The sequence below is a fragment of the Sturnira hondurensis genome, unplaced genomic scaffold (assembly GCF_014824575.4).
Source record: "Sturnira hondurensis isolate 20B ecotype Veracruz unplaced genomic scaffold, ASM1482457v3 Scaffold0018728, whole genome shotgun sequence".
NCBI classification, from domain to species: Eukaryota; Metazoa; Chordata; class Mammalia; order Chiroptera; family Phyllostomidae; genus Sturnira; species Sturnira hondurensis.
The window spans coordinates 2,331,268-2,349,580 of NW_028091359.1; the positions used below are offsets into that span (position 1 = coordinate 2,331,268).

Here is an 18,313-nt window from a genome sequence, read left to right on the forward strand (position 1 = left end):
CCTTTATTATTTGTTCAAATAAGTTTTCCACTCGTGGCTGTTTCTTTTCCCCTTCTGGTACCCCTATAATCCGGATGTTGGAACGTTTAAAGATGTCCTGGAGGTTCCTAAGCCTCTCCTCATTTTTTTGAATTCTCATTTTTTCATTCCTTTCTGGTTGGATGTTTTGTTCTTCCTTCTGGTCCATTCCATTGATTTGAGTCCCAGTTTCCTTTCCATCGCTATTGGTTTCCTGGACCCCTCCCTTCATTTCAATTAGTTTAGCCTTCATATGTTCCTCTAATTTGTGACTATAATCCACCAGTTCTGTGAGCATCCTGATAAACAGTGTCTTGAACTGTGCTTCTGAGAGGCTGGCAATCTCTTGGTCGCTTAGAGTTATGGGCTCTGGGACTTTGAGTTGTTCTTGCGCCATCTTTTGGGCTGTTTGTGCCTGTTGTGTAGCAGGATCAGAGCCCTAGGTGTTCAGCAGAGCAGGGCAACTCAGTCGCTGGGTTGTAACGCTGTATGTGGGGGCGGGGTCAAAGAAGAGCAATGGCGTCCCGTCTGCCGCCTCCCGCTGAGGCCCCCACAGGTGCGGCAGCTTCCACCATCACCGGGGCCCATGTATTTTGTCCCACTGCACATGAGTGTGCCACCGCCGTTAGCCCTCCACTGGGTTTGCCCCCTGGGGCCTGCGTGGTCCGTCTCACTGTGCACGAATGTGCAAATGCGCGAATGTGCACGAATGCGGTCAGTCTGCCCCACACCCTGACTGGGTCCGGGCCACTTGCGCGCCTAGGTCTGGGGATCTTTCCTGCCCGACCCAGCTCTGCTGCTGGCTCCACCCCTCTTACGTCCCAGTTGAACGGTTAGTTGTTGTGGGACTTCCGTATAATTCAATTTTCTGTTCTTTGACTGTGTCTTTGTTCTCCAAACCTTTGTTGTATTCAAACTTGGTTGTGGGAGAAGGCACAGTGTTTCCACCTATGCCTCCATCTTGGCGGAAGATGACAATTTTTTTTGTCAATAGTTTTACTTTCTAGTATTTTTAGTTATAAATACCCGCTCTAGATTTCAGGATAAATCTCTGGGGTTCTGAAATGTAATTTTTCCTGTTAATGAATAAACATTATGGAAAATAGAAACAAATAATCCCTTATTTTAAAGAGCTTACATTTTATCTAAACAAATAATAGAATTTCACAGTAATCAACTAGATAACAGATACAAAGTTACTGTGTCAGAGATAAAGGGCAACCACAGTTGATAATGTGCCCGGGGCAGTCCTGTTTTATCTTTTTTAAAAATTAATTATTTATTAATAGAGTCCCATTTCAAGAAGGTTTTCTGTGTAGAATGATAAATTATGTGGCCACCTTTTTAAAAAATATATTTTATTGATTATGCCACTACAGTTGTCCCATTCCCCCCCTTCACTTCTCTCTACCCTGCACACCCCTCCCCCACCTTTTAAAAACCTTGTTATTTTTCCTTTTACTTGACTGAAAGTTAAAATATTAATGTTCATCATAGTCCTATGTGAAGTCAGATTACTTCACCACTGCTTAAATCATGTAATTATTGCTTAAATTTTTAAAAATTTATTGATTTTAGAGAAGGAAGGGAAAGTGAGAAACACGATTTGTTGTTTCATTTATTTATGCATTTGTTGGTTGTTTCTTGTATGTGGTTCTGACCAGGGATTGAACCACAACCTTGGTATACTGGGAGGATGCTCTTGCCAACTGAACTACCTGGTCAGGGCCTAAATCACGTGGTTATTACCCAATGTTTTGGGTGGCCAAGGTGAGTAATGGTTTGCTTGAGGCTAAAAACAGAATCCTAATCCTATCTAAACAAACACACTAAAATATAAAGTGACCTTAAAATTGGGTTTGCTTATGGATAGTGCCCTGACGCTTCCCTGGGGGCTTTAGGAGAAGCAATTTTAGTTGTTAGTAATTTAATATAATGGACGTTGTAGCAACTGGAAGAACACAGAACTCTGGCTTGAACTGACTCTTCTACACTGACAGAGAGTTTCCTATCTGGGATTACTCAATCACTGGAACAGATTGTTGAAAGTTTTCCCAGGTCCTATTACTTTGAAATGGCTCAGGAACTGGCCATATGTGCTAAGCATTCACAAGTTACTTCCATTTAGAAAAGATTACCATAAATTTTATTTTCTATTTGAAGGCTCTTGAAAGAATCACACTGTCTCTGTAGAGAAAAATAATTGGAGGACCTAGAATTAGTTCATTGGTTAATTACTAATTAGTTAAATTGGAGAAATTTCTAATTTGGAGAAATTTCTAACTGGTTGTTAGAATACTGAATTCATTTACTCCTATAAAAATCTATGAGGCTCATAATATTCTTTCTACAATCTACGAAGGATGAGACCAAGACAGAGAAATTCACCCCCAAATCAATGGCAACTATTTACTGGTTGAAAATGTGAAGCAGTAATATTCATCGGACCAGTTTTCTCTTAAGGCCATTTCCATGATGATGAGACTCAATGATATTTTTTATTTGAGTCACTCCTGATAAAGAACAAATTTGAAGAAATAAAAAGTATCTGAAATAGAAACACAATGTGTAACTTGACCAGTGTTCGTCCTATCTTTAAATGCCATCACTCAGTTGCTCAAGCCTAAAACACAGGCATCATCCTTGATTCTCTCTTTCTTCCACCCCACACCCAACGGATTATCAAGTTCTTTCAGTTGTCTATTCCAAAACATTCCAAAACTGAAGACTTTTCACCTCTACTGCTTGACTTCCGGCCTCAGCTTTAGACCAACCTTCTACTTGGTCTACTGAAAAATTAGCTGCCCTGCTTGATCTACTGCTTCCACTCTTGTCCCCTCCCTAACTAAAGTTTATTTTCTGTTTAGCACATACAGTGATCTTTTAGAAATGTAAATACACCATCATGAAACCTCCTAGCTGTCCTCCAACAGATTCTCAACCTAGAATGAAATTGAAGCTCCTTACACTTCTATACAAGACCATAGTCCAGCTGGCCACTGCTTACCTCCCTTAACTAGTCTTCCATCACCTTATACTTAGTTCACTCTGCTTAAACCATAGTGTTTTTCTTCAAAATTTATTTCTTTTTCAGAGCCTTTTTTCAATAAATCGATAAATATTATCTTTATTGTACAAAAATGTAACTGGCGAAACAGCACCGGTAAGATATTGAGCTCTTCCTTACGACAGGCAGAAGCAGGGAAGGAAGGAGTCAGGCGTGGTCCACAAGCCTACAACAAATTGACGGGCTTGCCGCACCCCTCATTCACATCAGCACCTCCTGGGCTAAAAGATTGCTCACTACCTTCGGCTAGCTTGGGCTCCCGGAAGGTAAACACATCTACAAAGGCGGGGCAGAAGGCGGGCTCCGAATGGGTAAGTGGCCAACTAAAAGTGATTGGCAGCTGCCATGTCCACGTGCTTTGAGTTTGGAACCAGCTGTCGCGAGAATTCGATGTAAACAGACCAGTCCCGGGGTCCTTGGATTCCCAGCCTGAGACGCTCAGGTGAGGTATAAAAGAGTATGCGACGTGATGCTTTTTGATAAAGCCGACGAAGTACTGTCTGCAGAGGAGAATAGACGTGTCCGTAATTCCTCCCCACCTGCCGGCGATCGCAACCGAACCTGACACCTCGGTTTTGTCCGAATTTACATACTGTTTTGTTTTTCCTGGAGCCCCAGCGGATTGGATAATTTTTGGAGGCGGGTCCGCCTCTTTTCTACATGCTGGTTGGCGAAACTGACCTCTAAGGGCGGTTCCCGGGCTGAGCCAGTTTCTTTCTGGGATTGGCTAAAATGGTAGTTCCGCTGAGGCGTGGTAGGAAGTGGTAGCTGTCAATCTCGAGGAGACTCCAAACAGTGAGCCTTGAGCTGGAGAACAGCGTTTACCGGCGGGGCGGCCGGTGAGAAGGCTGGTGGGGCTGTGGCTTTGGGAAGGCTTGGGGAGGACGAGGGCCAAGCAGCGTGAGGAGAAAGGGCTTGACTAGCAGACATTCGGCAGGGGAGAGGTGTCGAAATTGGAGGGGGAGGGGAGGAAGCAAAGGGCAAGGGGCCACAGGGCGGGCGAGGGTAGCGGTGGCTTCGTGTTGGAGGTTAAGGGGTTAGCACTTTGCTAGTGTCTTTCAGGAGAGCGGGGCCTGAGCGACTGGCCAGGGTCGTCCTCTGGACAGGGCCCTCATAGGACAGACAGTTCTTGGGAGGGTTTTTTTTTCTTTTCGGAAATAAAGGGTGGTATAGAAATGAGAGGGCTGAGGGGCTGGAGGTGAAGGTACCCATTGAGGAAGGGGTTCCTGAGCTAGTTGGGGCAGAGGGTGTTTTGGTTGTAGCAGTTGGGACTTATCATTTTGGAAGTTGTCAAATAAGGTGACAGAATGTACCTACTTAGAAGTGAGGGTTTTAGGGGCTCACAAGATTAGTTCCAGGCTGTGGGCTCTCCTGATCCCTGTAAGAGATACTTAGTGTTCCTGTCAATCCTCCTCTAAACCTTAACCAAGTACACTCCATGCTCTTAAAACCTCCCCAGTGGATCAGATGCTTAGACATTCAGAGGTCAGGATTCAGTGATCTGACGGGAAAGGATAAGGGGCTTCTAATGTCATAAGTTTATTACTTAGACTCTGGTGATTAGGTTTTAGTAGCAGGAAGTTAACCAAATCGATTTTAAAAGTCCTGCTTAAGTATGATCATGCCATCTTTTTTCAAGAAGATATGGCATATAACATTATGTTAGTTTCAGGTATACAACGTAATGATTTGATACTTGTATATTTCTGAGGAACGATCACCACATTAAGTCTAGTTAACATCCATCACTGCACATAGTTACAATATCCTTTCTTACAGATCACCAGCAGTCTTCATTGGTATTACCCTACTGTTCCATTTGGTTTTGAAATATTGTACCATGTGTATTTTCACTATCTTAATACAAGATTTCAGTACATTTTTAAATTTTGGCTTTCAGAGGTAGCACGTTTGTTTTTATGAAGTGCTCCTGTGTTAGGCTTCCCATCCATGACCTAGTTCTCTGACCTTTTTAATTTATGTTAACAGTAGATCAAAGGGTCCAGCAAGAGTCTTAACTAGTTTTGTAGTTCTGAAGTTTGGTTCAAATAAAAAAAAATCTCAGTAATTATACATTTTTCTTATCCCCTGCCTTTCCTCCTTTCTGGTGTCATAGGAATTGCTGGGAAATTTTCCTTCATTTTAGGCATTTTGACAAGGGACCTCTAGTGAGCAACTGTGCACCTTTTTCCCTACTTCCAGCAGTACTGATGCATTTTTTTCTAATTTTTGTTCTGGAAACAGGTTTTGTGAATGAAGCTATGGCTACAGATTCCCCCAGAAGACCCAGTCGCTGTACTGGTGGAGTTGTGGTTCGCCCCCAGGCTGTCACGTGAGCAAATTTCAGATAAACCTAAGAGCTGAAGAAAAGATAACTCAGAATAGTAATTAACTTTCAGGTCTCCTTTCTGAACAGTGATTACTTTTGTAGAATCTATTAAATTTTGGCTTCATGGGATGATAAATGTCATTGCCAAGGCCAAATAAAAGGGGTAATTGGAAGGTCAAGTTGATGTGTTCAGCACATTTACCGACTACCTTGTAAAGCACTATGCTAAATTCTAAAGAATAATGTTTTTTCATACTTTTGTTTTAACAATTAATGGGTTATTAAATCAATTTATTCGACTAGGATCATTATTTAGAAAAGAAAGTAGAATGTAATGGAAAATATAGTTGAGAGTAAGTATTGTTTTGTGTAACACACATAGATATATTCATATGTATGTGTGTTTACTAGAATGTGATGTAAAATGTATCTCATTCTAATGTCTCAGTCAGAAAGTTTCAAAGTCAGTATAAAAAGTACACTTCTTCCCTGGCTGGTGTAGCTCAGTGGTTGAGCGCTGGCCTGCGGACCTCACAATTGCAGTTCGATTCCCAGTCGGGGCACATGCCTGGGTTGCAGGCCAGTTCCCAGCGGGGGACTCACGAGAGGCAACCATACATTGATGTTTCTCTTCCTCTCTTCTTCCCTTTTCCTATAAAGATAAATAAATAAAATCTTAAAAAAAAAGTACACTTCTATATTTTAAGCCTTTTTGACAAAGCGTATATATTTTCTAAAAGCATACCATCTAATGTGGTTTTAAGATATGTGTGCTTGAAATCACAATAATTAATAAAAAAGATGCTAGCAAAACAGCATGAGAATTTAGAAGGAGTGTTTTTGTGGGAGTGTTTAGTGGGAGTATTTTAGTATTTTAAATCCAAAAAGGTTTTTATGAGAGGCTAACATTCATAGTATATTTCAAAGGCTGAATACTGTTTGGGCAGTTAGAATCAAGGGTATGTTTTAGGCAAAGGGAATAATGTGAGCAGATGTGGGCAAGGCAGGATATTTTCATAAATGAAATATAGAAAACTTAGCCTATTTGAAGTAGGTTGAGGTGGACAGTTATGACCCTAAATACCTGGCTAAAGAGGTGAAACTTTTTTGCTTTTTAAAATGTGCATAAGGGAATTGTAGCATTTTTGATTAGTTCACTAGGGAAGTTTAGCATATTACATAAAAATTGCCTTCTTAGACTATCAAAAGTTTATGCGTAATATAATATTTTACTACAGTACTTTCTTTTTTTTCCTCCTGCATTTCCCAAGGCTGTGTGTCTTTGTTATCTGTGGACCATGGTAATAAGTTAGTAAGCATGTTTTTAGCTATGAGTTAGGTACTGTTTCACTCTTCATTTTACAGGTGAGGAGACTAAAATAGAGAGGAATTAAGTAAGTTATTCTTGGTAACAGCCAAGAAGGGTATTCAACATTTATTGTTTTATGTTATATAATCCATAATTTTTGTGGGTTTTTGAAAATTTATTTTTCTTTCTTTTTTAAAATATATTTTATTTATTTTTAGACAGAGGGGACAGGAAGGAGAAATAGAGGGAGAGAACCATCAACATGCAGTTGCCTCTCCTGTGTCCCCCACTGGGAACCTGGCCCGCAGCCCAGGCATGTGCCCTGACTGGGAATTGAACCGGCAACCCCTTTGCTTCACAGGCCCGTGCTCAATCCACTGAGCCACACCAGCCAGGGCAATTTTTCTTTCTTTTTAATTGTTGTTCATGTAGTTGTTTCCATTTCCCCGCTACCACTTCCCCCACCCCACCTATCTTCAATTTTTGTGTGTGTGTGTGTGTTTTTTAATCTTCATTAAAGTACTTTTTTTTTTAAATATTTTATTTATTTATTTATCTTTAGAGGGGAAGGAGAGAGGGAGAGAAACATCAATGTATGGTTACCTTTTGTGCATCCCCTGCTGGTAGTTAGCCTGCAAGGAACCAGCCTGCAACCCAGGCATGTGCCCTGACTGGGAATCGAACCGTGATCGTCTGGTTCACAGCATTAAAGTACTTTTTAACAATGCTTGAGCATCTACTCCATGCCTAAAGTACTGGCTAGGTTCTGGAGATATAAGGTAAATATGAGAGATGGATTTCTTTCTGTAATAGAGTTTATTTACATTCAATCTAGTGGGGGAAACAGTACATTAGCAAAACAGTTACAGGCTGTGGTCAGTGCAGCTGCAGTGGGCTGCAGTAGAGATGATAATGGGGAGTATTACTTAAGGCTGCCAGGGAAGGCTTCTCTGAGGAAGTAACACTTTAGTTTGGGGGTCTGAAAGGGAAGGCAGGTAATGGGAAGGACTTGATGAAAGAAGAGCTTGATGAAATATGGGAATTGAAGTTGTATATGACTGAGGCAGAATAAATTAAGGGAGTGGCAGAAAAATGAGTTTGGAGAGGTATGCCTAATAAAAAAAATTTTTTAGGTCTACTTAGTTTTGCAGGTATGTAAGGTGTATTTTTAAAATAGGATTTAGGATAACTCATATTATTTTCTTAAATGTAATTTTTTAAAAAATATTTTAAATATTTATTTTTAGAAGGAGGGGAAGGGAAGGAGAAAGAGGGAAATGTCAATGTGTGGTTGCCTCTCGAGCACTCCCCTACTGGGGACCTGGCCCGAATGAAACCCAGGCATGTGCCCTGACAAGGAATTGAACCAGCGACCCTTTGGGTCACAGGACCATGCTCCATCCACTGAGCTACACCAACCAGGGCTATTTTCTTAAATGTAATTTTTCTCACCTGTGTGGAATGAATTTGATTTGGTATTTTGAAGATTTTTTTCTCCATTTGCAGATATCCATATACTTCCCTTTTAAAATACCTTAGTGTTCTTATGCGTTTTAATATTCTCCCATGTCTTATCTATGGCAGAAGTTCCCTATAGAAAAATGCAGATTCATTTTTCTATATACACATAAGGGACTAAGTTCATAACGAGTTTACAGATACAGTCACTAAAGACCAAATCATCAGCAACAGCTTTTCTTCTTCTAACTGCGGCATTCTGCTCTGACTTAAGAGGAAGGGCCTGCCTTAGACAAGTCTTATGTCATCTCTCTTCGACTCTGAGTTAGAAGTCATCTATGTTAAACTAAGAGAGCATGACTTTTCAGAAGAGATAATGTTTAAAAATGTTAACATCTCATTTGCATTTAATAACATACAGTGAAACTATCAGGTTATATGAGTTGGTCTTTTTTCTCCCTTTTAAAAAATACTATGAGCGACTTTCTTAGGGCTTATAGAAAGAGCTTTTCTGTATTTGCCTTAATCTGTCATGATAAATTTTATCCAATTCACTTCTTTACAGGGAGCAGTCCTACATGGAAAGTGTTGTGACTTTTCTACAGGATGTTGTACCACAGGTAGGTGTCTGTGTTTTCAGAAACAATAGGTTTTACCATTGGTCAGAGAGCCTCTGCAAAGTTCTGTTTCTTAAACTTGATACTGATATCATCAACTTCAGAATGACTTGGTCTTTCAGCATCCTGGACATTGGCGTGGTGGAACTATCCTTGTTATTTATTAGATATGCCTTAGTTTTGTGCCGACAGTGGCTCGGTTATTATTCCTTAGGACTTGCTCTCCTAAGAAGAATCAGGTGAGAGATGGGACTTGGGACTCTCTAGTTGAGTTCTGTTTCCAAAATCTTCCTCTTGTCCTAGTTAAATGTTGCTTGTCTGACCTGAGACAAGCAATATATGCTTTGCATTTCATGAACTAGATATTATGTTAATTAAATACTGAGCACAAATCTACGTCCCTTTCATATTGAGCAGTATTTTTATGCCACATAGAGTATGCCTTGTTACTCTAACCTATGAGAGAGTAAACCCCTTACCCTGCCCTCTACATACGTGTGAAATGAAGAATGAGAATTAGCCTCCTAGGATCATCTCTAGTGCACTGTTGCCCATACTTAATGTACGTACCACTTGGCACACTTGTTAAAAGCGGTAATTTCCAGGTGCCTCTTCCAGAGAGTTTGATTCAGTGGAATTGAGGTGGCATCTACTAATGTGTGTCTTTAGGAAGAATTTCAGATGGTCCTTATGAAATAGTAGCTTTAGGAAGCACTGTTTAGTGGAACTACAGAATTGGAAGGTTTCTGTTTTCTCTGACTGCTAATGTGTGTATAACTGCACTGTTCAAAGAGAATATTCATAGACCCAGTGTCTCAGTTTTATGAGGGAGTCCTAGGAAACACTAGAATCCAGACTTCAGTTGTATTAAATAGTATTCATCAAGTACCAAGGAATGTTGGTATTTCTTTATTATGTTCAGTCAGTTTTAATGAAAATGGGTCACAAGGACAAGGTCTGCAGGTCTGCAGATCTCCAGGGCATGTAAGGAGAAACATGTGCTTTTCTTTCTCTAGGAGCTTGATTAGTAAGGGAAGTCAAATTTCTTGAAACAACCAGAAGCAATAGGAACAGATCAGTTAGTGTTACACATGGTAGCATGGAGTTAGTATTTAAGTGCAAAGGGAATACATAGAAAAGAAAGTGAAAGAGTTAAGTCCCAAAGGTCATTGTAAGAAGCATCAATGGAAATAGATGGAAAGGTTGTGTATTTGATGTTGAGGGAAGCTAGTTAGTGGGTGTAGTAGGCAACAGGGTCGCTGTGACTGGAGAGCATCTTCTATTCTGCAGAGAACGCTAGACGTAGGTCTTTATGAACTGCTCCTTTCTCGTCTCTGAGCCCTGGCATGAAGCTAGTTCTGAGGAAGGGCATTTAAAAATTTTTGTAGTTTGCCTTCCCCTAGAGTGCCTCTTTATCAGATTTTTACAAGGTACCGTTCATGCTAGTGGAACCCTGTGTTACAAGCAGTTCTGGTTGCTGGAGGAGAAAGGCCGTGGGCAGGGGCTTTGAGGGAGTGGTTAGAGTCTTTAAGAGTTAGAATTTTATTCAGGAAATTTATGTTATGCAAGTCATTATTCTAGTTACTGTGGAAAGAAAGCAAAAATTCAGGCAGCAGACATTTACTTGAGTACCTGTTATGGACCCGGCACTGTTTCAAGTTGAGGGGATACTTCGTGCCCATCCTTAAGGCTTCCTGGTCTAGTGCAGAGTTGGCAAATGTTTTTGTAAAAAACTAGATAGGATGAGCTTTTGCAGTTCACATAATCTCTGTAGAAACTACTCAGCACTGCTTACTTTGTAAAGCAAAGGGCAAAGCTATATTAAAATAAAACTTTATGGGCACAGATGGTAGGCCAGATTTGGTAACTCATGGTCTTAAGTTTCAATTTTATTTTTAATTGTAATTTACATTCAGTATTATTGTGTATGAGTCTTAGTGTACAGCGTAGTTTTTTCTATGTTTAATCCAGAATCCCCAATTGGTACTTCCTGGTTACACATTGGAAAACATTTTTTCTGAATATACCACGTTCCACCTCCTGCTGTATTCCTGGAATCATCAAATTCATAGAGCCTGGAAATTATTCTTGGGGGTCTCTAAATACTCCCCCAAAGGAGTAAATGTGTCAGACCAGTATCAGCCAAATAGAGTAAATTCCTATTGTGTTTAGAGATGTCATAAATTCCCATTGTGTTTAAGAGATGTCATCAATGGCTGGTAGAAGCCCTTAGCTGTGCCCTTTGGTCTAATAATTGTACTTATGAAAATCATTAAAAATAATTTAACAAAGAAAAAGTTAAAGCTCAGATTTTTTCATTTTTGAAAATTTAACATTTTTAGTGTAAAAAATTGTAGTCAGCCCAAATGTCAAAAGCAGCCAAGAAAATGATGATATATTGTGCCTATAGAGCAATTTGCTCTTACTGTACTTTTGACAGCAGTGCACAATGGAAGTTTTTCATTGCAGTGAAAAAATAAAACAACACAACATATCTACAATGATCCTAGCTGTGTCTTTTTTAATTTTAGTTTTGAGAAAGGGAAAGGGAGAGAGAAAGAGAGGGAGAGAAACATCAATATGCCTCTCACGTCTCCCCCACTGAGGAACTGACCTGAAACCCAGGCATGTGCCCTGACTGGGAATCGAACCTGCGACCCTTTGATTCTCAGGCCTGCACTCAATCCGTTGAGCCACACCAGCCAGGACCTTAGCTGTGTCTTTTAAAATTCAACAATAACTTATGAATGTGTAGAGGTGTTAGAAACCAAATAAAGAATAAAAGGAGAAATAAACAAATCCTGTCAGTAATGGAGTAAAAGTTTTGACTGAAGAAGAGCCTGAGGGAGGGAAAAAGAAGTGGTCCTAAATGTAATGTGGTGTCCTAGTTTGGATCCTGGACCAGAGAAAGAATATTAGTGGAAGAACTGGTGAAATCCAACAAAGTCAGGCTAAATGAATAATAATGCATCAGTTAGTTTCATAGTTTCAGCAAATGTGCCATGGTAAGGTGAGATTTGGTTAGATTACATGGTTCACCTTAGGGGAATTTTGGGGGATCTGGTTGAGGTGTAAATGAGAACTTTATGTACTGTGTTTAGTCATCTAAAATTATTCCAGAATAAAAAAGTTTTATTTCTAAAAAAGAGAGTTTCAAGGATGAGAAGAGTGAGACCAAAGGAGAAGAAGAAGGATGGAGAGATAAAGTTGATGGTGAGGATGGTGATGATGAGATGGCAGGAGATACAGTTGGCGGCAGTGTGGGTTTTTCTCTTTAGAGGGTTGACTGCCATATACATGTCACTTCTTTTTTTTTTTTAAACAATTGAAATCACGAGATTTTTTTTTGTGTGTGTGTGTATGGTAAATCTGCTATTGAAGTAACTATCTTTTAATAGTATTTTCTATGGTCATTAACATTGTTTGATAAGTACAGGGGTTATAATTGGCAAGGAAACTTAAAGCAGGTCATGTGTAATGCAAATTATATATGGGATGGTAGTTTTGTATGCTTTTTGTATGCTTTTGACATAACTTATATTAAAGAATAGTTCTCAGGTGTAGCTCAGTGGATTGAGTGCGGGCCTGCGAACTACACGATCGCTGAAAAAGTACTGCCTTTTTTCCCATCCCCAACACTGACCCATGCCCTTCAACTGGAGAACTGGAGGCAAGCAGAAAGTAGTACTCCCCCTTGTTTTGTGACTGCAAACAAGTGAATTTATTCTTGTATTTTTGTGCTATATTTCTAAGCCTAGAAGAGAAAAACAAAGCTTTTAATTGTTTTATGATTTGGGAAAATGAGGTATTATGCATATGTTATCCTATTTTATTATAATGTCAGTAAGTGCATTAAAAATTATTTTTCAATTACAGTTGACAATCAGTATTTATTAACTTCAGCTTGGTGGTTAGATAATTATATAATGTGTGAAGTGTCTTCCTGTGTCTTCCCACCCACCCCGATAATTCTAGTGCCCACCTGGTGCCATACATGATTATCACAGTATTATGGACTATATTCCTTATGCTGTAAGAAATACTTTTGACCATTCTGGGTAGAGTGTAATTGCCTGATCATAAATACATGGATACTAAATAGATACCTGTAGTGGTTTTGTTTCTTTCTTAAGCTTTCTTATTTGTTGACCAATATAATAGAGGATGATTTAGTTTTTTGAGCACCTTTGAATTATAGAGATGCTTCCGAGTAGACTAGGATCATTCTATTTTAGGTTTCTGAGGTTCCTTAGTAGGCTAAACCCACCTTTTTTTTGACCAAGGTAAGTTATCAAACTCCTGGATAACTTTCTTTGGCAATAAAAGTATTACAAAATGTACTAGTTTCCAAGATGTAGGGTTGGTGAATTTAGAGGGATAAGTTTAGCTTTATTTAATTTACTCTTTGTTGTGAACATCTGTAATATCAGAGCTGTAAAATATTTTTATTCAAACATTTCTGTTTACTATACAGGCTTACAGTGGAACACCTCTAACAGAAGAAAAGGAGAAAATAGTCTGGGTCAGATTTGAAAATGCAGATTTAAATGGTATGGCTTTAACTTTTGGGGACGTATGAATTAAATGTTTGCTTCAGGTTGACCTGATTCCAACAAAGAAACCTTTTTTGAGTCAGATTCATTTCTCTTTCACTAACATTTTAGTTTTCAAAGTAAATTTATATTTAATTTAGAAAGTAGCATAATCACACTGTAGAAGCTTCATTAGAACTAATAGTGTACTATACAGGTAATTGTAACATATATACCTAGCCTTAAACTTTAAGTCCAACTGAGAAGGGGTTGCCTTTCGTCTGTTTCCCAGGCTACCGTATCTGTCATCTTCTGGCTGAGTTTGGAGGCACTGGTGAGAAACTGGATGGGAGGATGGGACAGAGGGAATAGAATTATTCCCTCATTTCCTCTGTGGTTCTAGGTCCCCTGTGCAGTTCCTACCGTGTCTTCCTAGCCTAGGGGTGGTCATGGCTTCCTACGGTTGCTAATCCAGCAGGTTGCCCCACAGTTCCCTTTCTTGGCTTCTCGGCTAACCAGTGGTCTGCATCGAATTCCCAATATAAATACACTGAATTGTTTTAATTTTCTGGTTGGACCTTGATTTATCTCCTCTAGACTTTTCAGATGTAATGCCAATTTTCCTTTATAAGCTACTCTCCAGGATAAAAGAGGTTAAGTATTGTTTTTGCAAATTGGTTTCTTTTAACTTTTGGATTCTCTGTCAGCCAGTTCATTCAAATAATGACAACTTGTTGGGCCCTCTTTAGGGGGAAGAAAACATTCATTTGTGGGAGTGATTGTGATATATAAACTTTTCCTACTGTATTTCTTTTAGAAATCTTATCATATTTTTAATTTGTATTTTGTGACTCAGATTTCATTGTTTACTAGCATATCCTTCCTTTTCCTTCTTTATTAATAACTATAATACAGTTTTTGAATTGAAGTCTGCTCTGGTGATTGCTCTCTGTTTCTTCAACGGTCCGGGCGGGGGGCTCTCCTTTTCTGCCTGAAAATATAAAGTGCCTCCAGGCTGCATCCTGTTTGATATGATGTATCCTGGTTTGGGTGGGGCTTGGGTCCTCCTCGGTATCTCCATTTCTAATCAGTGTGTTAAGTGTGGCAGTTAAGTAGACATCACTGTTTTTGGAGTTCATCAGAGAGTGGGGCAAAGTCCCTTTGTATCATGATCACGGTTCTGTTCCTTTTTTTCAGCTTTATTCTGATTTATTCCTAAGCTTGTTTGTCTCAAGGTGCCATATAGGAAGAGACACAGCCAAAGCAGTTTAATATCCTGCCATTTTTCTGTCGCGTTCCCTAAAAGTGTGCATCTAGTTTGAGTCTCAAAACACATCAGGTTATCCACGTGGTTTGCTATACTACAACAAGAAGTGCCAGGTCTCTAGTTTATGCGGGGAAATTCTTAGGACCCCCTAGTCTTACAGACTTGGCCGGTTTTATTTATTTATTTATTTTTTAATTTTTATTTATTTTATTTTTAAAGATTTTATTTATTTATCTTTAGAGGGTAAGGGAAGGAGAGAAACACCAATGTATGGTTGCCTCTCATGAGTCCCCCACTGGGAACTGGCCTGCAACCCAGGCATGTGCCCTGACTGGGAATTGAACCGCGATCGTGTGGTTCGAAGGCCCGCGCTCAATCCACTGAGCTGCACTAGCCAGGGCTTGGCCGGTTTTAATATCAAGTTCTAGTACTAAACTTAGGTATTGATTTTTATATTCAACATTCCTTTTTTTCAGTTGCAAGTGTTTGGTTTAAGGTAATCTAAAAAATTGTAAAAATTGTGGTAAAATGCATGTAAAGTTTATTAACCTAACCATTTTTAAGTGTACAATTTAGTAGTCTTTAGTAAGTCCTCACTTAACATTGTTGATAGGTTCTTTGACGTATGTTGAGACAAAGTATAACAAAACCAATTTGACCATAGGCTAAAATTGAATGAGTGGGCTAAAATTGATATGAATGAGTTAATTTCCTACAGTATCTCATCAGCACTATGTATGAAATGACATTGAATGAAACTTATTATTTGAGGACCTACTGTACGTTCACATTATTATGCCACCAATCTCTAGAACTCTTCATCTTGTAAAACTGAAATTCTATACCTGTTAACAACTCCATGTTTGAATCCCACTAGCCCCTGACAAGCACAGTTCTACTTTATGTCTGTGAATTTGATTACCCAAGGTGCCTTGTAAGTGGTACCATATAGTGTTTGTCTCTACATGACTGGCTCATTTCACGTCGCATAATGTCCTCAGGTTCATTCATGTTGTAGCATGTGTGGAAATTTTCTTTTTAAGGCTGTATTGCACAGTTTGTTTATCCATTCCTCTCTCAGTGGTCACTTGGGTTGTAGCCCCCTTTTGGCTTAGTGAAGGATGCTGCTGTTAACATGGGTGTACAGCTGTCTCTTTGAGTGCCTGCTTTCAATTCTTTTTGAGTATATACCCATAAGTGCAATTGTTGGCTCATATGATAATTGTTTTTAGTTTTTTTGAGGAACTGCCATATTGTTTTCACAGGGAAAATTTTTTTAAACCTCCTCATATAGCTTGTGTGGACATAGGAAACATCCAAAGCTGTAGAGAACTTTAAAAAAAGATTTTATGTATTTATTTTTAGAGAGAGTGGAAAGAGGGAGAAAGAGAAGGAGAGAAACATCAGTGTGTAAAAGATAACACCAATTGGTTGCCTCTCAAACGCTCCTGGCTGGGGACCTGGCCCGAAACCCAGGCATGTGCCCCGACTGGAAATCACACCAAAGACCTTTAGGTTTGCAGGCTGGCACTCAATCCATTGAGCCACACCAGCCAGGGCAAAAGTGTAGAGAATTATTATAACATTTTATTTGAGTTGGGGAGTAAGATCTCAGATTCTTTAGAGAATAAGTTCTACAGCTTCTCTAATGCATTTGAAATTAAGGAGGATTACATGAGTGCAGGAACAAGGCAGGGATTGTATTATAGGATATTTAACGAGGTTTGTGTTCTCTTGAGGATAGAAGGAGGGTTCTGAAAGGAGGCATTTCAAGCCTAGATGTGTAGGAACAATGGACAAGGCTTGCTTAAGGCAAAGACATGCCTTTTACTAAAGAAGTTTTAAGCCTGGGGTGTGACTGTGACCTGCCCATATAGGGATTTATGACCAGATCACCCTGTGAGGTTACTTTTCATGGAACCCCCTTTTTCATCCACGTTGGGAAGGATAGTGGCTTGATACTTCAAGTCTTCCACTGCTTGTCACTTGTCGCAAGTGACTGCTTGTCACTTGTCTTGTGTGTGTGATCAAGGAAGAAATAGTGTTCTTTGTAGAATCCAGAATGCTCAGTCTGGATCACCTTCTGATTGTTGAAATAGTTGGAGTAGCCCAGGATGTAGTACTAGAGTTGGCTCATTCTAGAATTGGTAATGTGCTTACCTTTCTGCTTGATGTGTGGCGGGGGGGCAGGGTTAAGGTCAGTTACCAGAAAAGGGGGAGACATAGAGTTGGAAACTGTATGAAGTATATAGAGATAATACTTACTTCAAGGTGCTGCTGTTCTGGTGTGCTTTTTCCCCATTCCAACTAATTGCTAGACATTTTCACTTAAATGTCCCCAAAGTGCCTCATAGTCTAGTCCTTTTCCCGTCTAACTATGTCCTCTTATAAGCTGTGCTTCAGCTCCGCTTGCCTTTCAGATCACTGGAGGCACAGAACTTTTTATGCTTTGGGATCTTTGTACAGGGAACCTTTTGGATGAAACATTCTTTTCTGCCTTAATCCTTTTTTTTTTACCTATTAACATCTACTGGAAATGATTGCTCAGCTATTAGACTGGGTATTGGCGGTATGCTGCTGCCGTTAGCACACACCTGGGATACGGAAGAAGCTGGTTTGGGAGGAAAGATTTAATTTCACGTTACACCTAGATTTTTAAGAGAAGCAGAAAACCCAGTATTTCTTCCTCCTCCTCCCAATTTGTAAACGTTTTTCTGAGGAGGGAGAGTGGAGTAAGTGAAGTATCAGGGGAGGTTCACAGATAAGTTACGACCAGACAAGGTTTTGAAGGGTGGGTGAATTGAAGGACACCATCACAGTTGGCCAGAAGCACAAAGGAGTGCAACCTGCCTCCGTAGGAAAGATTGTAAAGGCCACAGTGATGGGTGAAATAAGAAAAAGAAGCCAGTAAAGGAGACAAGGATCAGTTATGGACAGAGTAGCCAGTGATGATGGTATGATCAAGGATATATAAATTTTAAGAAAAGTCAGCAAATAAGGGTTACTTAAAACCATAACAATTCTGAAGGGTAATACAAAGTTTTTACAAAGTTAAGGATTTCGAAGAAGAATAATGGAAATCTACTGTATACCACCATCCAGAGGAAGAAAAATAGCCCAAGTGACTAAGCATAATCTAAATGAACAGAAATGACTCCCTGGCTGGTGTGGCTCAGTGGATTGAGCATCAGCCTGCAAACCCTAATGGTGGAAGGTTCGGTTCCCAGCCAGGGCACATGCCTGGGTTGCAGGTGGGTCCCTAGCAGCGGGTATGCGAGAGGCAACCACACTCTCTCTCTTTCTCCTTCCCTTCTCCTCTGTCTGGAAATAAATATATACAATCTTTAAAAAATAAAAAGAAATGAGATTTTGTTCATATAGTGACCCTAGGGGTTTTATATGTGGCCTTCGAGCCCTTCTAGAAGTCACAGCCTGTGATCAAAGTGGTAGTTGGAGTAGAAAGATGAGTCAGATCATGTATCAGGAGTTCTTTAATTTCCCTTCAGCTTTGAGTATATATATTATACCTAGCCTGTACTTGTCAATGATAAAGTGAAATCCATTCCAGCTCTGCATAGAAAACAGTATTGCTGTGTGTCAGATCAGAGGATGTATACACCAAAGGACTCCAAAAATTATAAAAAAGCATTAAATGTTAGATACAAAGAGGATTAATTTTGCTCTAGGAAGATAAGTTTATAATGAATTTTGCTGGA

General features: G+C 39.6%; 1 protein-coding gene across 6 annotated transcripts in view; it reads left to right on the plus strand.

Annotated features, from left to right (window-relative positions):
- Positions 1–3,508: 3,508 nt before the first annotated feature.
- BCAS3 (BCAS3 microtubule associated cell migration factor) overlaps positions 3,509–18,313 on the plus strand; it is a 494,341-nt gene continuing 479,536 nt past the window's right edge. For 3 of the 6 annotated variants that reach the window (XM_037069810.1, XM_037069814.1, XM_037069815.1), the window contains exons 1-4: positions 3,824–3,924; positions 5,330–5,417; positions 8,747–8,801; positions 13,273–13,348. In XM_037069810.1, coding sequence (XP_036925705.1) covers positions 5,347–5,417; positions 8,747–8,801; positions 13,273–13,348 — 202 coding nt within the window. In that variant the 5' untranslated portion in view covers positions 3,824–3,924; positions 5,330–5,346. Of the gene's footprint in view, positions 3,579–3,823; positions 3,925–3,957; positions 4,030–5,329; positions 5,418–8,746; positions 8,802–13,272; positions 13,349–18,313 lie in introns of those variants that run through there. The other 3 variants (XM_037069813.1, XM_037069816.1, XM_037069812.1) reach the window with 3 other exon arrangements.